This window comes from Coregonus lavaretus, assembly GCF_964263955.1.
Source record: "Coregonus lavaretus genome assembly, contig: HAP1_SCAFFOLD_6479, whole genome shotgun sequence".
Classification (NCBI taxonomy): Eukaryota; Metazoa; Chordata; class Actinopteri; order Salmoniformes; family Salmonidae; genus Coregonus; species Coregonus lavaretus.
Window position 1 is genome coordinate 1 of NW_028163231.1, and position 25,000 is coordinate 25,000.

The 25,000-nt window shown below is 47.7% G+C and overlaps 1 protein-coding gene across 1 annotated transcript in view; it reads left to right on the top strand.

Moving 5' to 3' along the window:
* Positions 1 to 49: 49 nt before the first annotated feature.
* The window catches only part of LOC311118369 (disks large homolog 4-like), a gene marked incomplete at both ends in the record, with an annotated part of 29,346 nt that continues 4,395 nt past the window's right edge, over positions 50 to 25,000 (top strand). Inside the window, 8 exons of the mRNA XM_084193175.1 lie at positions 50 to 100; positions 1,022 to 1,146; positions 5,925 to 6,094; positions 6,634 to 6,770; positions 15,856 to 15,997; positions 18,891 to 19,014; positions 20,912 to 21,068; positions 24,082 to 24,184. Of these exons, the coding sequence (XP_084049301.1) occupies positions 50 to 100; positions 1,022 to 1,146; positions 5,925 to 6,094; positions 6,634 to 6,770; positions 15,856 to 15,997; positions 18,891 to 19,014; positions 20,912 to 21,068; positions 24,082 to 24,184 (1,009 nt within the window). The remainder of the gene's footprint in view (positions 101 to 1,021; positions 1,147 to 5,924; positions 6,095 to 6,633; positions 6,771 to 15,855; positions 15,998 to 18,890; positions 19,015 to 20,911; positions 21,069 to 24,081; positions 24,185 to 25,000) is intronic.

Below are 25,000 nucleotides of genomic sequence, written 5' to 3' on the forward strand. Positions count from 1 at the left end.
TCTCTCTCTCTCTCCCCTCCCCCCCTCTCCCCCGTCTCTCTCTCTCTAGATGAATGGATCAGAGGGAGAGGTGGAGTATGAAGAGATGACATTAGAGAGGGTGAGACTACTAGTCTGTCTGAGATAATAGTATACTCTACTACTCTTACTAGTAGATTACAACATACAACAGACAGACATTTGTGGCCCCTTGCACTATTCTTCAATAATCCCTATTTCTTCTAAAATAAATTGACATTTAAAAAAAACTTCTGGTCACCACACCTTGTTACTGGATCTTCAACATTGCAGAACCAATTTTATTTTTGTCAACTTAAGTTTACAATCATAATTGATGAAATGAAGACAAATGAACAAAATGATGGCAACCCGGCTGGAGCACAGCCTTTGGTCAAGACAACCGCAGACAAACGCTTCTCGTAGCCATCAGTGAGCTGGCTGCACCTTTCTACTGGTAATTAGGCCCTCTCTTCAGCAGAAAACAGCTCTAATTCTTCAATGTTTGAGGGGTGCCCTACACCAACTGCTGTTTTCAGAGCTTGTCATAGGTTTTAGATGTGATTCAGATCTGGACTCCTCGCTGGCCACTCCAGATCAGTCCAGGGTTCATTCTTGAACCATTCCAGGGGTGCTTTTGACGTGTGTTTGGGGTTGTTGTCCTGCAACCTTCAATGGAGACCCAGTTTTTGGACACTGGGTTGAACATTTGACTCCAAAACAGCTGATTTTCTGCTGATTCCATGATGCCTTGCACATGTTTAAGGCCCCCAGAACCAGAGGCAGTAAAGCATTATCGAACCTCCCCCATCTTTGATTGTAGGAGGGTGTAATTTTAATTGAATGCTTAGTCTGGTCGTCAGTAAACAGCGCTGATCTGTAAAGCCAAAGAGCTCAAGTTTTGCTTCATTGGTTCACAGAACATTTCCCCAGGAATGTTTTTACTTGGGTTTATGAAACATTCTATCAGGCTTTCCTGGGTCTTCCTATGTTTACCAACATGTGTTTGTGTGATGGTGTGTAGGGTAACTCTGGCCTAGGGTTCAGTATAGCAGGTGGAACAGATAACCCCCACGTTGGAGACGACCCATCGATCTTCATCACCAAGATCATCCCTGGAGGAGCTGCCGCACAGGACGGGAGGCTCAGGTAGATACAGGACGGGAGGCTCAGGTAGATACAGGTAGAGGATCAGGTAGACACAGGTAGAGGATCAGGTAGACACAGGTAGAGGATCAGGTAGACACAGGTAGAGGATCAGGTAGACACAGGTAGAGGATCAGGTAGACACAGGATGGGAGGATCAGGTAGACACAGGATGGGAGGATCAGGTAGACACAGGTAGAGGATCAGGTAGACACAGGTAGAGGATCAGGTAGATACAGGTAGAGGATCAGGTAGACACAGGTAGAGGATCAGGTAGACACAGGTAGAGGATCAGGTAGACACAGGTAGAGGATCAGGTAGACACAGGTAGAGGATCAGGTAGACACAGGATGGGAGGATCAGGTAGACACAGGTAGAGGATCAGGTAGACACAGGTAGAGGTTCAGGTAGACACAGGTAGAGGATCAGGTAGACACAGGATGGGAGGATCAGGTAGACACAGGATGGGAGGATCAGGTAGACACAGGTAGAGGATCAGGTAGACACAGGATGGGAGGATCAGGTAGACACAGGATGGGAGGATCAGGTAGACACAGGTAGAGGATCAGGTAGACACAGGATGGGAGGATTAGGTAGACACAGGTAGAGGATCAGGTAGACACAGGATGGGAGGATCAGGTAGACACAGGTAGAGGATCAGGTAGACAAAGGATGGGAGGATCAGGTAGACACAGGTAGAGGATCAGGTAGACACAGGATGGGAGGATCAGGTAGACACAGGTAGAGGTTCAGGTAGACACAGGTAGAGGATCAGGTAGACACAGGTAGAGGTTCAGGTAGACACAGGTAGAGGATCAGGTAGACACAGGTAGGGGATCAGGTAGACACAGGTAGAGGATCAGGTAGACACAGGTAGAGGTTCAGGTAGACACAGGTAGAGGATCAGGTAGACACAGGTAGAGGATCAGGTAGACACAGGTAGAGGATCAGGTAGACACAGGTAGAGGATCAGGTAGACACAGGTAGGGGATCAGGTAAACACAGGTAGAGGATCAGGTAGACACAGGTAGAGGATCAGGTAGACACAGGATGGGAGGTTCAGGTAGACACAGGAGAGGATCAGGTAGACACAGGTAGAGGATCAGGTAGACACAGGTAGAGGATCAGGTAAACACAGGATGGGAGGATCAGGTAGACACAGGTAGAGGATCAGGTAGACACAGGTAGAGGATCAGGTAGACACAGGTAGAGGTTCAGGTAGACACAGGAGAGGATCAGGTAGACACAGGTAGAGGATCAGGTAGACACAGGTAGAGGATCAGGTAGACACAGGTAGAGGATCAGGTAGACACAGGTAGAGGATCAGGTAGACACAGGATGGGAGGATCAGGTAGACACAGGATGGGAGGATCAGGTAGACACAGAATGAGGATCAGGTAGACACAGGATGGGAGGATCAGGTAGACACAGGTAGAGGATCAGGTAGACACAGGTAGAGGTTCAGGTAGACACAGGTAGAGGATCAGGTAGACACAGGTAGAGGATCAGGTAGACACAGGTAGAGGATCAGGTAGACACAGGATGGGAGGATCAGGTAGACACAGGTAGAGGATCAGGTAGACACAGGTAGAGGATCAGGTAGACACAGGATGGGAGGATCAGGTAGACACAGGATGGGAGGCTCAGGTAGACACAGGTAGAGGATCAGGTAGACACAGGTAGAGGATCAGGTAGATACAGGTAGAGGATCAGGTAGACACAGGTAGAGGATCAGGTAGACACAGGATGGGAGGATCAGGTAGACACAGGATGGGAGGATCAGGTAGACACAGGTAGAGGATCAGGTAGACACAGGTAGAGGATCAGGTAGACACAGGTAGAGGATCAGGTAGACACAGGTAGAGGATCAGGTAGACACAGGAGAGGATCAGGTAGACACAGGTAGAGGATCAGGTAGACACAGGTAGAGGATCAGGTAGACACAGGATGGGAGGATCAGGTAGACACAGGTAGAGGATCAGGTAGACACAGGAGAGGATCAGGTAGACACAGGTAGAGGTTCAGGTAGACACAGGTAGAGGATCAGGTAGACACAGGATGGGAGGATCAGGTAGACACAGGATGGGAGGATCAGGTAGACACAGGTAGAGGATCAGGTAGACACAGGATGGGAGGATCAGGTAGACACAGGATGGGAGGATCAGGTAGACACAAGATGGGAGGATCAGGTAGACACAGGTAGAGGATCAGGTAGACACAGGATGGGAGGATTAGGTAGACACAGGTAGAGGATCAGGTAGACACAGGATGGGAGGATCAGGTAGACACAGGTAGAGGATCAGGTAGACAAAGGATGGGAGGATCAGGTAGACACAGGTAGAGGTTCAGGTAGACACAGGATGGGAGGATCAGGTAGACACAGGTAGAGGTTCAGGTAGACACAGTTAGAGGATCAGGTAGACACAGGTAGAGGTTCAGGTAGACACAGGTAGAGGATCAGGTAGACACAGGTAGGGGATCAGGTAGACACAGGTAGAGGATCAGGTAGACACAGGTAGAGGTTCAGGTAGACACAGGTAGAGGATCAGGTAGACACAGGTAGAGGATCAGGTAGACACAGGTAGAGGATCAGGTAGACACAGGATGGGAGGATCAGGTAGACACAGGTAGAGGATCAGGTAGACACAGGTAGAGGATCAGGTAGACACAGGTAGAGGTTCAGGTAGACACAGGAGAGGATCAGGTAGACACAGGTAGAGGATCAGGTAGACACAGGTAGAGGATCAGGTAGACACAGGATGGGAGGCTCAGGTAGACACAGGTAGAGGATCAGGTAGACACAGGTAGAGGATCAGGTAGACACAGGTAGAGGATCAGGTAGACACAGGATGGGAGGTTCAGGTAGACACAGGAGAGGATCAGGTAGACACAGGTAGAGGATCAGGTAGACACAGGTAGAGGATCAGGTAGACACAGGATGGGAGGATCAGGTAGACACAGGTAGAGGATCAGGTAGACACAGGTAGAGGATCAGGTAGACACAGGTAGAGGTTCAGGTAGACACAGGAGAGGATCAGGTAGACACAGGTAGAGGATCAGGTAGACACAGGTAGAGGATCAGGTAGACACAGGTAGAGGATCAGGTAGACACAGGTAGAGGATCAGGTAGACACACGATGGGAGGATCAGGTAGACACAGGATGGGAGGATCAGGTAGACACAGGTAGAGGATCAGGTAGACACAGGATGGGAGGATCAGGTAGACACAGGTAGAGGATCAGGTAGACACAGGTAGAGGATCAGGTAGACACAGGTAGAGGATCAGGTAGACACAGGTAGAGGATCAGGTAGACACAGGTAGAGGATCAGGTAGACACAGGATGGGAGGATCAGGTAGACACAGGTAGAGGATCAGGTAGACACAGGTAGAGGATCAGGTAGACACAGGATGGGAGGATCAGGTAGACACAGGATGGGAGGCTCAGGTAGACACAGGTAGAGGATCAGGTAGACACAGGTAGAGGATCAGGTAGATACAGGTAGAGGATCAGGTAGACACAGGAGAGGATCAGGTAGACACAGGGTGGGAGGATCAGGTAGACACAGGATGGGAGGATCAGGTAGACACAGGTAGAGGATCAGGTAGACACAGGTAGAGGATCAGGTAGACACAGGTAGAGGATCAGGTAGACACAGGAGAGGATCAGGTAGACACAGGTAGAGGATCAGGTAGACACAGGTAGAGGATCAGGTAGACACAGGATGGGAGGATCAGGTAGACACAGGTAGAGGATCAGGTAGACACAGGTAGAGGATCAGGTAGACACAGGATGGGAGGATCAGGTAGACACAGGATGGGAGGATCAGGTAGACACAGGTAGAGGATCAGGTAGACACAGGTAGAGGATCAGGTAGACACAGGTAGAGGATCAGGTAGACACAGGTAGAGGTTCAGGTAGACACAGGTAGAGGATCAGGTAGACACAGGATGGGAGGATCAGGTAGACACAGGATGGGAGGATCAGGTAGACACAGGTAGAGGATCAGGTAGACACGGGTAGAGGATCAGGTAGATACAGGTAGAGGATCAGGTAGACACAGGTAGAGGATCAGGTAGACACAGGATGGGAGGATCAGGTAGACACAGGTAGAGGCTCAGGTAGACACAGGTAGAGGATCAGGTAGACACAGGTAGAGGATCAGGTAGACACAGGACATCCAAGACGATCTAAAATAGTATCAGAAACATGAGGTCCCTAAATGCCCGAGATCTGATATATAATATATAATGTCTATGTTACAGGGTTAGATATATAATGTCTATGTTACAGGGTTAGATATATAATGTCTATGTTACAGGGTTAGATAGATATATAATATATAATGTCTATGTTACAGGGTTAGATAGATATATAATATATAATGTCTATGTTACAGGGTTAGATATATAATGTCTATGTTACAGGGTTAGATAGATATATAATATATAATGTCTATGTTACAGGGTTAGATAGATATATAATGTCTATGTTACAGAGTTAGATATATAATATATAATGTCTATGTTACAGGGTTAGATATATAATATATAATGTCTATGTTACAGGGTTAGATATATAATATATAATGTCTATGTTACAGGGTTAGATATATAATATATAATGTCTATGTTACAGGGTTAGATATATAATATATAATGTCTATGTTACAGGGTTAGATATATAATATATAATATATAATGTCTATGTTACAGGGTTAGATAGATATATAATGTCTATGTTACAGGGTTAGATATATAATATATAATGTCTATGTTACAGGGTGAATGACAGTGTGATACTAGTAAACGACGTTGATGTCCGTGAGGTGACACACAGCTTGGCTGTGGAAGCTCTAAAGGAGGCGGGGCCAGTTGTTCGTCTCTACGTCCTCCGGAGGAAACCACCCATGGAGACTGTCACACAACTTAAACTCATCAAAGGACCTAAAGGTGTGTGTTTCAGATAGACTTGTTTCCATGAAAAGATTGACTGTGATCTTGTTCATACAGCTACTTTAATCTGAAAACCCTCCTCCTCCTCCTCCTCCTCTTCCTCCCACCTCCTCTTCCTCATCCCTCATCCTCCTCCTCCCTCCTCATTCTCATCCTCTTCCTCTTCCTCTTCCTCCTACCTCCTCTTCCTCATCCTCTTCCTCCCTCCTCCTCCCTCCTCATCCTCATCCTCTTCCTCCTACCTCCTCTTCCTCATCCTCCCTCCTCCTCCCTCCTCTTCCTCATCCTCCCTCCTCCTCCCTCCTCATCCTCTTCCTCCCTCCTCCTCCCTCCTCTTCCTCCCTCTTCCTCATCCTCTTCCTCCCTCCTCCTCCCTCCTCATCCTCATCCTCTTCCTCCTACCTCCTCTTCCTCATCCTCCCTCCTCCTCCCTCCTCTTCCTCATCCTCCCTCCTCCTCCCTCCTCATCCTCTTCCTCCCTCCTCTTCCTCCCTCTTCCTCCCTCCTCTTCCTCCTCCTCCCTCCTCCTGTTTCAGGGTTGGGGTTCAGTATAGCAGGTGGACTAGGGAACCAGCATGTACCAGGGGACAACAGTATCTATGTGACTAAGATCATCGAGGGAGGAGCGGCCTGTAAAGATGGACATCTACAGATAGGAGATAAGATACTGGCTGTAAGCAACACACTGACTGACACACTGACTGACACACTGACACACTGACACACTGACACACTCACTGACACACTGACTGACACACTCACAGACACACTGACTGACACACTGACACACTGACTGACACACTGACACACTCACTGACACACTGACTGACACACTCACAGACACACTGACTGACACACTGACTGACACACTCACTGACACACTGACTGACACACTCACAGACACACTGACTGACACACTGACTGACACACTCACTGACTCACTGACACACTGACTGACACACTCACTTACACACTGACTGACACACTCACAGACACACTGACACACTGACACACTCACAGACACACTGACTGACACACTGACTGACACACTCACAGACACACTGACTGACACACAGACACACTCACTGACACACTGACTGACACACTCACTTACACACTGACTGACACACTCACAGACACACTGACACACTGACACACTCACAGACACACTGACTGACACACTGACTGACACACTCACAGACACACTGACTGACACACAGACACACTCACTGACACACTGACTGACACACTCACTTACACACTGACTGACACACTCACTGACACACTGACACACAGACACACTCACTGACACACTGACTGACACACTCACTGACACACTCACTGACACACTCACTGACACACTCACTGACACACTGACTGACACACTCACTGACACACTAACTGACACACTCACTTACACACTGACTGACACACTCACAGACACACTGACACACTGACACACTCACAGACACACTGACTGACACACTGACTGACACACTCACAGACACACTGACTGACACACAGACACACTCACAGACACACTGACTGACACACTGACTGACACACTGACTGACACACCCACTGACACACTCACTGACAGACTGACTGACACACTCACAGACACACTGACTGACACACTCACTGACACACTGACTGACACACCCACTGACACACTCACTGACAGACTGACTGACACACTCACAGACACACTCACAGACACACTCACTGACACACTCACTGACACACTCACTGACACAATACAAAATAAATAAACTGAAATATGACATTTACATAAGTATTCATCTCTTCTCTGAGCTGGAGGACTCCTGATATCTCCAGGGGTGATACATATAATTGTTTTGTCTGTTGTGGTCTAGTGCTGTCTTGTTGCTAGCTAGGGCCATCTACTTGAGGTGCTTCCTGTCTTCCCAGTGGCCTACTTGGTGTGTGAACTGCTGACTGCTATTAACATGCAGATAGTTGTTGACACATCAACCAGGATCAGGGGGCGGGGCAATTTGTGACTTGTTTTGGTAATCAGTTGCTGTATTGGATGGGGAGTGGTTTCTCCTCTCCTAGGCAATCAGCAATTAGTACAGGGAGGTACTAATTGGGAGGTGTACTCTCCTCCCTTTCTGCATCCTATTACTCGCACTGTCCCCTTTCCTCCTGGCCGGCTCGGCCCTCCCCTCCTGCTCCGTGGCTGAGTGGCTCATTGTGAGCTTACAGAACAGGGCTGCGGGCAGCTGAGAGAAAATGGAGGAAAACTAAACTTCCAGAGGACCTATCATCCTTTCACTCCCTCCTCTCTACCTTCTCTTCCTCTGTATCTGCTGCTAAAGCCATCCTTTCACTCCCTCCTCTCTACCTTCCCTTCCTCTGTATCTGCTGCTAAAGCCATCCTTTCACTCCCTCCTCTCTACCTTCTCTTCCTCTGTATCTGCTGCTAAAGCCATCCTTTCCCTCCCTCCTCTCTACCTTCTCTTCCTCTGTATCTGCTGCTAAAGCCATCCTTTCACTCCCTCCTCTCTACCTTCTCTTCCTCTGTATCCGCTGTTAAAGCCATCCTTTCACTCCCTCCTCTCTACCTTCTCTTCCTCTGTATCTGCTGCTAAAGCCATCCTTTCACTCCCTCCTCTCTACCTTCCCTTCCTCTGTATCTGCTGCTAAAGCCATCCTTTCACTCCCTCCTCTCTACCTTCCCTTCCTCTGTATCTGCTGCTAAAGCCATCCTTTCACTCCCTTCTCTCCAACTTCTCTTCCTCTGTATCTGCTGCTAAAGCCATCCTTTCACTCCCTCCTCTCTACCTTCTCTTCCTCTGTATCTGCTGCTAAAGCCATCCTTTCACTCCCTCCTCTCTACCTTCTCTTCCTCTGTATCTGCTGCTAAAGCCATCCTTTCCCTCCCTCCTCTCTACCTTCCCTTCCTCTGTATCTGCTGCTAAAGCCATCCTTTCACTCCCTTCTCTCCAACTTCTCTTCCTCTGTATCTGCTGCTAAAGCCATCCTTTCACTCCCTCTCTACCTTCCCTTCCTCTGTATCTGCTGCTAAAGCCATCCTTTCACTCCCTCCTCTCTACCTTCTCTTCCTCTGTATCTGCTGCTAAAGCCATCCTTTCACTCCCTCCTCTCTACCTTCTCTTCCTCTGTATCCGCTGCTAAAGCCATTCTTTCACTCCCTCCTCTCTACCTTCTCTTCCTCTGTATCCGCTGCTAAAGCCATCCTTTCACTCCCTCCTCTCTACCTTCTCTTCCTCTGTATCTGCTGCTAAAGCCATCCTTTCACTCCCTCCTCTCTACCTTCTCTTCCTCTGTATCTGCTGCTAAAGCCATCCTTTCACTCCCTCCTCTCTACCTTCTCTTCCTCTGTATCTGCTGCTAAAGCCATCCTTTCCCTCCCTCCTCTCTACCTTCCCTTCCTCTGTATCCGCTGCTAAAGCCATCCTTTCACTCCCTCCTCTCTACCTTCTCTTCCTCTGTATCTGCTGCTAAAGCCATCCTTTCACTCCCTCCTCTCTACCTTCTCTTCCTCTGTATCTGCTGCTAAAGCCATCCTTTCCCTCCCTCCTCTCTACCTTCTCTTCCTCTGTATCTGCTGCTAAAGCCATCCTTTCACTCCCTCCTCTCTACCTTCTCTTCCTCTGTATCTGCTGCTAAAGCCATCCTTTCACTCCCTCCTCTCTACCTTCTCTTCCTCTGTATCTGCTGCTAAAGCCATCCTTTCCCTCCCTCCTCTCTACCTTCTCTTCCTCTGTATCTGCTGCTAAAGCCATCCTTTCACTCCCTCCTCTCTACCTTCTCTTCCTCTGTATCTGCTGCTAAAGCCATCCTTTCACTCCCTCCTCTCTACCTTCTCTTCCTCTGTATCTGCTGCTAAAGCCATCCTTTCACTCCCTCCTCTCTACCTTCCCTTCCTCTGTATCCGCTGCTAAAGCCATCCTTTCACTCCCTCCTCTCTACCTTCTCTTCCTCTGTTTCTGCTGCTAAAGCCATCCTTTCACTCCCTCCTCTCTACCTTCTCTTCCTCTGTATCTGCTGCTAAAGCCATCCTTTCACTCCCTCCTCTCTACCTTCTCTTCCTCTGTATCTGCTGCTAAAGCCATCCTTTCACTCCCTCCTCTCTACCTTCTCTTCCTCTGTATCTGCTGCTAAAGCCATCCTTTCACTCCCTCCTCTCTACCTTCTCTTCCTCTGTATCTGCTGCTAAAGCCATCCTTTCACTCCCTCCTCTCTACCTTCCCTTCCTCTGTATCCGCTGCTAAAGCCATCCTTTCACTCCCTCCTCTCTACCTTCTCTTCCTCTGTTTCTGCTGCTAAAGCCATCCTTTCACTCCCTCCTCTCTACCTTCTCTTCCTCTGTATCTGCTGCTAAAGCCATCCTTTCACTCCCTCCTCTCTACCTTCTCTTCCTCTGTTTCTGCTGCTAAAGCCATCCTTTCACTCCCTCCTCTCTACCTTCTCTTCCTCTGTATCTGCTGCTAAAGCCATCCTTTCACTCCCTCCTCTCTACCTTCTCTTCCTCTGTATCTGCTGCTAAAGCCATCCTTTCACTCCCTCCTCTCTACCTTCTCTTCCTCTGTATCTGCTGCTAAAGCCATCCTTTCACTCCCTCCCTCCTCTACCTCCTCTTCCTCTGTATCTGCTGCTAAAGCCATCCTTTCACTCCCTCCTCTCTACCTTCTCTTCCTCTGTATCTGCTGCTAAAGCCATCCTTTCACTCCCTCCTCTCTACCTTCTCTTCCTCTGTATCTGCTGCTAAAGCCATCCTTTCACTCCCTCCTCTCTACCTTCTCTTCCTCTGTATCTGCTGCTAAAGCCATCCTTTCACTCCCTCCTCTCTACCTTCTCTTCCTCTGTATCTGCTGCTAAAGCCATCCTTTCACTCCCTCCTCTCCAACTTCTCTTCCTCTGTATCTGCTGCTAAAGCCTTCCTTCCACTCCCTCCTCTCTACCTTCTCTTCCTCTGTATCCGCTGCTAAAGCCATCCTTTCACTCCCTCCTCTCCAACTTCTCTTCCTCTGTATCTGCTGCTAAAGCCATCCTTCCACTCCCTCCTCTCTACCTTCTCTTCCTCTGTATCTGCTGCTAAAGCCATCCTTTCACTCCCTCCTCTCTACCTTCTCTTCCTCTGTATCTGCTGCTAAAGCCATCCTTTCACTCCCTCCTCTCTACCTTCTCTTCCTCTGTATCCACTGCTAAAGCCATCCTTTCACTCCCTCCTCTCTACCTTCTCTTCCTCTGTATCCGCTGCTAAAGCCATCCTTTCACTCCCTCCTCTCTACCTTCCCTTCCTCTGTATCTGCTGCTAAAGCCATCCTTTCACTCCCTCCTCTCTACCTTCTCTTCCTCTGTATCTGCTGCTAAAGCCATCCTTTCACTCCCTCCTCTCTACCTTCTCTTCCTCTGTATCTGCTGCTAAAGCCATCCTTTCACTCCCTCCTCTCTACCTTCTCTTCCTCTGTATCCACTGCTAAAGCCATCCTTTCACTCCCTCCTCTCTACCTTCTCTTCCTCTGTATCCGCTGCTAAAGCCATCCTTTCACTCCCTCCTCTCTACCTTCCCTTCCTCTGTATCTGCTGCTAAAGCCATCCTTTCACTCCCTCCTCTCTACCTTCTCTTCCTCTGTATCTGCTGCTAAAGCCATCCTTTCACTCCCTCCTCTCTACCTTCTCTTCCTCTGTATCTGCTGCTAAAGCCATCCTTTCACTCCCTCCTCTCTACCTTCTCTTCCTCTGTATCTGCTGCTAAAGCCATCCTTTCACTCCCTCCTCTCTACCTTCTCTTCCTCTGTATCTGCTGCTAAAGCCATCCTTTCACTCCCTCCTCTCTACCTTCTCTTCCTCTGTATCCGCTGCTAAAGCCATCCTTTCACTCCCTCCTCTCTACCTTCTCATCCTCTGTATCTGCTGCTAAAGCCACTTTCTACCACTCTAAATTTCAAGCTTCTGCCTTCTCCCTCCTTAATCCTCCACCCCCTCCCCCTCCCTCCTCCCTCTCTGCGGACATCTTTGTCAACCACTTTGAAAAAAAGACATCCGCTACTCATTCACTCATCCTATTGAGTCCACTGGTCTTACTCACAGGTCTCACTCACACAGAACTACCTTACGCCTTGACCTCTTTCTCCTCCAGATTACATCCTGCGACTAGTGAGGTCTGGCCGCCGACAACCTGCCCCCTCGAACCCATCCCCTCCTCCCTTCTCCAGACCATTTCCGGAGAGCTTCTCCCATTCCTCACTTCCCTCATCAACTCATCCCTGACCACTCGAACCCATCCCCTCCTCCCTTCTCCAGACCATCTCTGGAGACCTTCTCCCATTCCTCACCTCCCCTCATCAACTCATCCCTGACCACTAGACCCCATCCCCTCCTCCCTCCTCCAGACCATCTCTGTAGACCTTCTCCCATTCCTCCCTTCCCTCATCAACTCATCCCTGACCACTGGCTGCGTCCCCTCTGACTTCAAAATGGCCTGAGTTACTCAACCGAGACTGCTCTTCTCTGTGTCACGGAGGCTCTCCGCACTGCCAAAGATCCTCCTCTCCACCCTCTCAGGGCTGGGCGTCTCAGGCTCTGCACACTCTTGGATTGCATCCTACCTGGCAGGCTGATCCTATCAGGTGATGTGGAGAGGATATGTGTCTGCACCACGTACTCTCACAACTGGTGTCCCCCAGGGCTCGGTTCTAGACCCTCTCCTCTTCTCTCTACACCAAGTCACTCGGCTCCGTCATATCCTCACCTGGTCTCTCCTATCATTGCTATGCAGATGACACTCAACTACTTTTCTCCTTCCCCCCTTCTGACACCCAGGTGGTGACACGCATCTCTGCGTGCCTGGCAGATATCTCAGCTTGGGATGTTGGCCCACCACCTCAAGCTCAACCTCGAAAAGACGGAACTGTTCTTCCTCCCGGGGAAGGCCTGCCTGCTCAAGACCTCTCCATCATGGTTGACAACTCCACAGTGTCGCCCTCCCAGAGTGCAAAGAACCTTGGCGTGACCCTGGACAACACCCTGTCATTCTCTGCAAACATCAAAGCAGTGACCCTCCGGTTCATGCTCAACAACATCCGTAGAGTAAGACCCTACCTCACACAGGAAGTGGCGCAGGTCCTAATTCAGGCACTTGTCCTCTCCTATCTGGACTACTGCAACTTGCTGTTTGCTAGGCTCCCCCATGAGAAACAAGATTCTCTGGTCTGATGAAACCAAGATTAAACTCTTTGGCCTGAATGCCAAGCGTCACGTTTCGAGGAAACCTGGCACCACCATCCCTACAGTGAAGCATGGTGGTGGCAGCATCATGTTGTGGGGATGTTTTTCAGCGGCAGGGACTGGGTGTCTAGTCAGGATTGAGGGAAAGATGAACGGAGCAAAGTACAGAGACCCTTGATGAAAACCTGCTCCATCTATATGTATTTGTATTTATTATGGATCCCCATTAGCAGCTACTCTTCCTGGTGTCCAGCAAAATTAAGGCAGTTATACATTTAAAAACCATTACAATACATTCATAACAGATTTCACAACATATTAACTGTGTGCCCTCAGGCCTCTACTCTACTACCACATATCTATAACACAACATCCATGTGTACGTGTGTGTATAGTGCGTATGTTATCGTGTGTTTGTATGCATGTGTCTATGTTTGTGTTGCTTCACAGTCCCCGCTGTTCCATAAGGTTTATTTTATCTGTTTTTTAAATATAATTTTACTGCTTGCATCAGTTACTTGATGTGGAATAGAGTTCCATGTAGTCATGGCTCTATGTAGTACTGTGCACCTCCCATAGTCTGTTCTGGAATTGGGGACTGTGAGGAGACCTCTGGTGGCATGTCTTGTGGGGTATGCATGGGTGTCCGAGCTGTGTGCCAGTAGTTCAAACAGACAGCTCGGTGCATTCAACATGTCAATACCTCTCAAAAATAGAAGTAGTGATGAAGTCGATCTCTCCTCCACTTTGAGCCAGGAGAGATTGACATGCAAATTATTAATGTTCGCTCTCTGTGTACATACAAGGGCCAGCTGTGCTGCCCTGTTCTGAGCCAATTGTAATTTTCCTAAGTTCCTCTTTTTGGCACCTGACCACACGACTGAACAGTAGTCCAGGTGCGTCAAAACTAGAGCCTGTAGGACCTGCCTTGTTGATAGTGCTGGTAAGAAGGCAGAGCAGCGCTTTATTATGGACAGACTTCTCCCCATCTTAGCTACTGTTGGATCAATACGTTTTGACCATGACAGTTTACAATCCAGAGTTACTCCAAGCAGTTTAGTCACCTCAACTTGCTCAATTTCCACATTATTCATTACAAGATTTAGTTGAGGTTTAGTGAATGATTTGTCCCAAATACAATGCTTTTAGTTTTTGAAATATTTAGGACTAATTTATTCCTTGCCACCCATTCTGAAACTGACTGCAGCTCTTTGTTAAGTGTTTCTGTCATTTCAGTCGCTGTAGTAGCTGACATGTATAGTGTTGAGTCATCCGCATACATAGACACTCTGGCTTTACTCAAAGCCAGTGGCATGTCGTTAGTAAAGATTGAAAAAAGTAAGGGGCCTAGACAGCTGCCTTGGGGAATTCCTGATTCTACCTGGATTATGTTGGAGAGGCTTCCATTAAAGAACAACATCTTTGTTCTGTTAGACAGGTAACTCTGTATCCACAATATAGCAGGGGGTGTAAAGCCATAACACATACGTTTTCCTATCAGCAGACTATGATCGATAATGTCAAAAGCCGCACTGAAGTCTAACAAAACAGCCCCCTCAATCTTTTTATCATCAATTTCTCTCAGCCAATCATCAGTCATTTGTGTATGTGCTGTGCTTGTTGAATGTCCTTTCCTATAAGCGTGCTGAAAGCCTGTTGTCAATTTGTTTACTGTAAAATAGCATTTTATCTGGTCAAACACAATTTTTTCCAAAGGTTTACTAAGGGTTCGTAACAAGCTGATTGGTCGGCTATTTGAGCCAGTTAAGGGGGCTTTACTATTCTTAGGTAGGGGGATAACTTTTGCTTCCCTCCAGGACTCAGGGCACACATGTTCTAGTACAGGGTTCTTCAATTCCGGTCCTGGAGGGCCGAAACACTTCAGTTTTTTATTTCTACCTGGTAGTTAATTGCACTCACCTGGTGTCCCAGGTCTGAATTAGCCCCTGATTAGAAGGAGAGGATGGAAAACCCTGTTCTAGTAGGCTTAAATAGGAGTGGCTATTATCTTAATTAATTACAATGCTTATCTGTCAAAATGTGGATGTGTAGTGCCAGAGTTTGTTGCTGGCATGTCATGCCTAAAATTGCTAATCTTGCCAATAAAAAAATTATTAAAGTTTTTGTGATGAATGAGCCATCTGATTCAATGAATGATGGAGCGGAGTTTGCCTTTTTGCCCAAAATTTAATTTATGTCATGTATAGTATCTATGTCATGACTATGTCTCTGTGTCCCCAGGTGAACCAGTATCTATGTCATGACTATGTCTCTGTGTCCCCAGGTGAACCAGTATCTATGTCAAGACTATGTCTCTGTGTCCCCAGGTGAACCAGTATCTATGTCATGACTATGTCTCTGTGTCCCCAGGTGAACCAGTATCTATGTCATGACTATGTCTCTGTGTCCCCAGGTGAACCAGTATCTATGTCAAGACTATGTCTCTGTGTCCCCATGTCATGACTATGTCTCTGTGTCCCCATGTCATGACTATGTCTCTGTGTCCCCATGTCATGACTATGTCTCTGTGTCCCCAGGTGAACCAGGTCTGTCTAGAAGATGTGATGCATGAAGACGCAGTAGCAGCTTTGAAGAACACAGCCGAGGTGGTCTACCTGAGAGTAGCCAAACCTTCACACCTTTACACACCTGACCAGTACAGTTCCCCTGACCTCACCTGTACGTACACACCACTACACACCTCTACACACCTCTACACACCTCTACACACCTCTACACATCTCTACACACCTCTACACACCTCTACACACCTCTACACACCTCTACACACCTCTAACACCTCTACACACCTCTACACACCTCTACACACCTCTACACACCTCTACACACCTCTACACACCTCTACACACCTCTACACACCTCTACACACCTCTAACTCCTCTACACTCCTCTACACACCTCTACACACCTCTACACACCTCTACACACCTCTACACACCTCTAACACCTCTACACACCTCTACACACCTCTACACACCTCTACACACCTCTACACACCTCTACACACCTCTATACACCTCTAACTCCTCTACACTCCTCTACACACCTCTACACACCTACACACCTCTACACACCTCTACACACCTCTATACACCTCTACACACCTCTACACACCTATACACACCTCTACACACCTCTACACACCTCTACACACCTCTACACACCTCTAACACCTCTACACACCTCTAACTCCTCTACACACCTCTACACACCTCTACACACCTCTACACACCTCTACACACCTCTACACACCTCTATACACCTCTACACACCTCTACACACCTCTACACACCTCTACACACCTCTACACACCTCTAACACCTCTACACACCTCTACACTCCTCTACACACCTCTACACACCTCTACACACCTCTACACACCTCTAACACCTCTACACACCTCTACACTCCTCTACACACCTCTAACTCCCCTACACACCTCTATCTCCTCTACACACCTCTACACACCTCTATACACCTCTACACACCTCTACACACCTCTAACTCCTCTACACACCTCTACACACCTCTACACACCTCTACACACCTCTACACTCCTCTACACACCTCTAACTCCCCTACACACCTCTACACACCTCTACACACCTCTACACACCTCTACACACCTCTACACACCTCTACACACCTCTAACTCCCCTACACACCTCTACACACCTCTACACACCTCTAACACCTCTACACACCTCTACACTCCTCTAACACCTCTACACACCTCTACACACCTCTACACACCTCTACACACCTCTAACACCTCTACACACCTCTACACTCCTCTACACACCTCTACACACCTCTACACACCTCTATCTCCTCTACACACCTCTACACACCTCTATACACCTCTACACACCTCTACACACCTCTACACACCTCTAACACCTCTACACACCTCTAACACCTCTACACACCTCTACACACCTCTACACACCTCTACACACCTCTAACACCTCTACACACCTCTACACTCCTCTACACACCTCTACACTCCTCTACACACCTCTACACACCTCTAACTCCTCTACACACCTCTACACTCCTCTACACACCTCTACACACCTCTACACACCTCTACACACCTCTACACACCTCTACACACCTCTACACACCTCTACACACCTCTACACACCTCTACACACCTCTACACACCTCTACACTCCTCTAACACCTGACCAGTACAGACAACCAGATTTCACCAGTTACAGAACCAACTAGCCATTCTATGTTTATGTCTTAGACCCACTAACATGTCTGAATGGATTTAATGCTAGTAAGAAATCTAATCAAATTTGATTTGTCACATGACCTGAATACAACAGTTGTGTAGACCTTACAGTGAAATGCTTACTGACAGGCCCTTAACCAACAATGCAGTTTTAAGAAAAATAAGTGTTGAACAAATATTTGCTAAATAAACTAAAGTAAAAACAGTAAGACAATAAAATAACAGTAGGGAGGCTATATACAGGGGTACCGGTACAGAGTCAATGGGAAATAACAGTAGGGAGGCTATATACAGGGGGTACCGGTACAGAGTCAATGTGTAATAACAGTAGGGAGGCTATATACAGGGGGTACCGGTACAGAGTCAATGGGAAATAACAGTAGGGAGGCTATATACAGGGGGGTATCGGTACAGAGTCAATGGGAAATAACAGTAGGGAGGCTATATACAGGGGGGTACCGGTACAGAGTCAATGTGTAATAACAGTAGGGAGGCTATATACAGGGGGTACCGGTACAGAGTCAATGTGTAATAACAGTAGGGAGGCTATATACAGGGGGTACCGGTACAGAGTCAATGTGTAATAACAGTAGGGAGGCTATATACAGGGGGTACCGGTACAGAGTCAATGTGTAATAACAGTAGGGAGGCTATATACAGGGGGTACCGGTACAGAGTCAATGCAAATAGTCCGGGTAGCCATTTTATTAGATGTTCAGGAGTCTTATGGCTTGGGGGTAGAAGCTGTTAAGAAGCCTTTTGGACCTAGACTTGGTGCTTCGGTACCGCTTGCCGTGCGGTAGCAGAGAGAACAGTCTATGACTAGGGTGGCTGGAGTCTTTGACAATTTTGAGGGCCTTCCTCTGATCGCCTGGTATAGAGGTCCTGGATGGCAGGAAGCTTGGCCCCAGTGATGTACTGGGCCGTACACACTACCCTCTGTAGTGCCTTGCGGTCGGAGGCCGAGCAGTTGCCATACCAGGCAGTGATGCAACCAGTTAGGATGCTCTCGATGGTGCAGCTGTAGAACCTTTTGAGGATCTGAGGACCCATGGCAAATCTTTTCAGTCTCCTGAGGGGGAATAGGCTTTGTCGTGCCCTCTTCACGACTGTCTTGGTGTGTTTGGACCATGATAGTTCGTTGGTGATGTGGACACCGAGGATATTGAAGCTCTCAACCTGTTCCACTACAGCCCCGTCGATGAGAATGGGGGCGTGCTCAGTCCTCTGGCCAGTTTGTTAATGTACCAGGGTCTAGCTCTACACATTCAACCTCATCTCTCTCTCTATCTCTCCCTGTCTCTGCAGCATACATGGACCCAGACATGGGCACTAACTACCTAGATTACCCACAATCCTCTCTGCCACCGCCCTCGCCACGACGCTACTCACCCATACCGCACGGCATGATGGGAGAAGACGACATCCCCAGGTCAGGACACACACACACACATTTAAATGTAACTCAAATCAAATCAGACATCAGATCATTACCCCAGGTTGGGACGTATGGAGAAATGTCTGTTTAATGTTGGATTCTATCTGTATGGAGACCTATTGGAAACATACTGGGCTGAGTGTTACAGGAGGTTATATCTATAGTAGAGAGGCCAGGCTGAGTGTTACAGGAGGTTATATCTATAGTAGAGAGACCAGGCTGAGTGTTACAGGAGATTATATCTATAGTAGAGAGGCCAGGCTGAGTGTTACAGGAGGTTATATCTATAGTAGAGAGACCAGGCTGAGTGTTACAGGAGGTTATATCTATAGTAGAGAGACCAGGCTGAGTGTTACAGGAGGTTATATCTATAGTAGAGAGGCCAGGCTGAGTGTTACAGGAGGTTATATCTATAGTAGAGAGACCAGGCTGAGTGTTACAGGAGATTCTATCTATAGTAGAGAGGCCAGGCTGAGTGTTACAGGAGGTTATATCTATAGTAGAGAGGCCAGGCTGAGTGTTACAGGAGGTTATATCTATAGTAGAGAGACCAGGCTGAGTGTTACAGGAGGTTATATCTATAGTAGAGAGACCAGGCTGAGTGTTACAGGAGGTTATATCTATAGTAGAGAGGCCAGGCTGAGTGTTACAGGAGGTTATATCTATAGTAGAGAGGCCAGGCTGAGTGTTACAGGAGGTTATATCTATAGTAGAGAGGCCAGGCTGAGTGTTACAGGAGGTTATATCTATAGTAGAGAGGCCAGGCTGAGTGTTACAGGAGATTATATCTATAGTAGAGAGACCAGGCTGAGTGTTACAGGAGATTCTATCTATAGTAGAGAGACCAGGCTGAGTGTTACAGGAGGTTATATCTATAGTAGAGAGACCAGGCTGAGTGTTACAGGAGGTTATATCTATAGTAGAGAGACCAGGCTGAGTGTTACAGGAGGTTATATCTATAGTAGAGAGACCAGGCTGAGTGTTACAGGAGATTATATCTATAGTAGAGAGACCAGGCTGAGTGTTACAGGAGATTCTATCTATAGTAGAGAGACCAGGCTGAGTGTTACAGGAGGTTATATCTATAGTAGAGAGACCAGGCTGAGTGTTACAGTAGATTCTATCTATAGTAGAGAGACCAGGCTGAGTGTTACAGGAGGTTATATCTATAGTAGAGAGACCAGGCTGAGTGTTACAGGAGGTTATATCTATAGTAGAGAGGCCAGGCTGAGTGTTACAGGAGGTTATATCTATAGTAGAGAGACCAGGCTGAGTGTTACAGGAGGTTATATCTATAGTAGAGAGACCAGGCTGAGTGTTACAGGAGGTTATATCTATAGTAGAGAGACCAGGCTGAGTGTTACAGGAGGTTATATCTATAGTAGAGAGGCCAGGCTGAGTGTTACAGGAGGTTATATCTATAGTAGAGAGACCAGGCTGAGTGTTACAGGAGGTTATATCTATAGTAGAGAGACCAGGCTGAGTGTTACAGGAGGTTAGGGTTATACTGTGTGTAATCATGTCTTCTAGTAGAGAGGCCAGGCTGAGTGTTACAGGAGGTTATATCTATAGTAGAGAGGCCAGGCTGAGTGTTACAGGAGGTTATATCTATAGTAGAGAGACCAGGCTGAGTGTTACAGGAGGTTATATCTATAGTAGAGAGGCCAGGCTGAGTGTTACAGTAGATTCTATCTATAGTAGAGAGGCCAGGCTGAGTGTTACAGGAGGTTATATCTATAGTAGAGAGGCCAGGCTGAGTGTTACAGGAGGTTATATCTATAGTAGAGAGACCAGGCTGAGTGTTACAGGAGGTTATATCTATAGTAGAGAGACCAGGCTGAGTGTTACAGGAGGTTAGGATTATACTGTGTGTAATCATGTCTTCTAGTAGAGAGGCCAGGCGTGTGTTTATCCACCGAGGGTCGACCGGTCTGGGTTTTAACATCGTGGGGGGAGAAGACGGTGAGGGGATCTTCATCTCCTTCATCCTCGCTGCAGGACCAGCTGATCTCTCAGGAGAACTACGCAAGGGAGACCAGATCATGAGTGTGAGTAGTGTTATGTAGTGTTATGTCATGTTTTGTAGTGTTATGTAGTGTTACATAGTGTTACGTAGTGTTATGTAGTATTATGCAGTGTTACAAAGTGTTATGTAGTGTTATGTAGTGTTATGTAGTGTTACATAGTGTTACGTTGTGTTATGTAGTGTTATATAGTGTTACATAGTGTTATGTAGTGTTATGTAATGTTTTGTAGTGTTATGTAGTGTTACATAGTGTTACGTAGTATTATGTAGTGTTACGTTGTGTTATGTAGTGTTATGTAATGTTACATAGTGTTACGTAGTGTTACGTAGTGTTACGTAGTGTTATATAGTGTTTCGTAGTGTTTCGTAGTGTTACGTAGTGTTACGTAGTGTTTCCTAGTGTTACGTAGTGTTACGTAGTGTTACGTAGTGTTACGTAGTGTTACGTAGTGTTACATAGTGTTATATAGTGTTAGGTAGTGTTTTGTAGTGTTTCGTAGTGTTTCGTATTGTTACGTAGTGTTACATAGTGTTACGTAGTGTTACGTAGTGTTACATTTACATAAAATTTTTACATTTTAGTCATTTAGCAGACGCTCTTATCCAGAGCGACTTACAGGAGCAATTAGGGTTAAGTGTCTTGCTCAAGGGCACATCAACAGATTTTTCACCTAGTCAGCTCGGGGATTAGAACCAGCGACCTTTCGGTTAATGGCACAACGCTCTTAACCACTAAGCTTATGTAGTGTTACGTAGTGTTTTGTAGTGTTTCGTAGTGTTTCGTAGTGTTTCGTAGTGTTTCGTAGTGTTAGGTAGTGTTATGGAGTGTTAGGTAGTGTTACGTAGTGTTATGTAGTGTTACGTAGTGTTATGTAGTGTTATGTAGTGTTACATAGTGTTATGTAGTGTTACATAGTGTTATGTAGTGGTATGTGCTGCAGGATCAGCTGATCTCTCAGGAGAACTACACAATGGAGACCAGATCATGAGTGAGAAGAGAACACACACACACAGTGCAGGGAGACACACACACAGTGCACGGAGACACACACACAGTGCACGGAGACACACACACAGTGCACGGAGACACACACACAGTGCACGGAGACACACACACAGTGCACGGAGACACACACACAGTGCACGGAGACACACACACAGTGCACGGAGACACACACACAGTGCACGGAGACACACACACAGTGCACGGAGACACACACACAGTGCACGGAGACACACACACAGTGCACGGAGACACACACACAGTGCACGGAGACACACACACAGTGCACGGAGACACACACACAGTGCACGGAGACACACACACAGTGCACGGAGACACACACACAGTGCACGGAGACACACACACAGTGCACGGAGACACACACACAGTGCACGGAGACACACACACAGTGCACGGAGACACACACACAGTGCAGGGAGACACACACACAGTGCAGGGAGACACACACACAGTGCACGGAGACACACACACAGTGCACGGAGACACACACACAGTGCACGGAGACACACACACAGTGCAGGGAGACACACACACAGTGCAGGGAGACACACACACAGTGCACGGAGACACACATACAGTGCACGGAGACACACACACAGTGCACGGAGACACACACACAGTGCACGGAGACACACACAGTGCACGGAGACACACACACAGTGCAGGGAGACACACACACAGTGCACGGAGACACACACACAGTGCACGGAGACACACACACAGTGCACGGAGACACACACACAGTGCACGGAGACACACACACAGTGCACGGAGACACACACACAGTGCACGGAGACACACACACAGTGCACGGAGACACACACACAGTGCACGGAGACACACACACAGTGCACGGAGACACACACACAGTGCACGGAGACACACACACAGTGCACGGAGACACACACACAGTGCACGGAGACACACACACAGTGCAGGGAGACACACACACAGTGCACGGAGACACACACACAGTGCACGGAGACACACACACAGTGCACGGAGACACACACACAGTGCACGGAGACACACACACAGTGCAGGGAGACACACACACAGTGCAGGGAGACACACACACAGTGCACGGAGACACACACACAGTGCACGGAGACACACACACACAGTGCACGGAGACACACACACAGTGCAGGGAGACACACACACACAGTGCACGGAGACACACACACAGTGCAGGGAGACACACACACAGTGCACGGAGACACACACACAGTGCACGGAGACACACACACAGTGCAGGGAGACACACACACAGTGCACGGAGACACACACACAGTGCACGGAGACACACACACAGTGCACGGAGACACACACACAGTGCACGGAGACACACACACAGTGCACGGAGACACACACACACAGTGCACGGAGACACACACACAGTGCACGGAGACACACACACAGTGCACGGAGACACACACACAGTGCACGGAGACACACACACAGTGCACGGAGACACACACACAGTGCACGGAGACACACACACAGTGCACGGAGACACACACACAGTGCAGGGAGACACACACACAGTGCAGGGAGACACACACACAGTGCACGGAGACACACACACAGTGCAGGGAGACACACACACAGTGCACGGAGACACACACACAGTGCACGGAGACACACACACAGTGCACGGAGACACACACACAGTGCACGGAGACACACACACAGTGCACGGAGACACACACACAGTGCAGGGAGACACACACACAGTGCAGGGAGACACACACACAGTGCACGGAGACACACACACAGTGCACGGAGACACACACACAGTGCACGGAGACACACACACAGTGCACGGAGACACACACACAGTGCACGGAGACACACACACAGTGCACGGAGACACACACGTACAGACGCACGTACACACAATGTAATGGTTATAATCGACAATCGCTCTGCAGGTGAACGGTTGTGTAGTGTTATGTCATGTTAATGTAATGTTATGTAGTGTTATGTAATGGTTATAACTTCTCTGCAGGTGAACGGTGTGGATCTGAGACATGCGACTCATGAACAGGCTGCAGCAGCTCTGAAGAACGCTGGACAGACTGTTACTATCATCGCTCAGTATAGACCTGATGGTAAGAATATCACAGACCAGTATAGACCAGGACAGACCTGATGGTAAGAATATCACAGACCAGTATAGACCAGGACAGACCTGAGGGTAAGAATATCACAGACCAGTATAGACCAGGACAGACCTGAGGGTAAGAATATCACAGACCAGTATAGACCAGGACAGACCTGAGGGTAAGAATATCACAGACCAGTATAGACCAGGACAGACCTGAGGGTAAGAATATCACAGACCAGTATAGACCAGTACAGACCTGAGGGTAAGAATATCACAGACCAGTATAGACCAGGACAGACCTGATGGTAAGAATATCACAGACCAGTATAGACCAGGACAGACCTGATGGTAAGAATATCACAGACCAGTATAGACCAGGACAGACCTGAGGGTAAGAATATCACAGACCAGTATAGACCAGTACAGAGCACAGGGTAAGTCTACTATAGACTAATAAGGACTAACTACATACTAATATGGACTACTACAGTCGACTATAATTTACTCTGGACTAAATACAGTCCACTATAGACTACTATAGACTACTATAGACTACTATAGACTACTATAGACTACTATAGACTACTATAGACTACCATATACTACTATAGACTACTATAGACTACTATAGACTACTATAGACTACTATAGACTACTATAGACTAACTACAGACTACTACAGACTACTATACATCAACTACAAACTACTACAGACTACCATATACTACTATAGACTAACTACAGACTACTATAGACTACTATAGACTACTATAGACTACTATAGACTACTATAGACTACTATAGACTAATACAGACTACT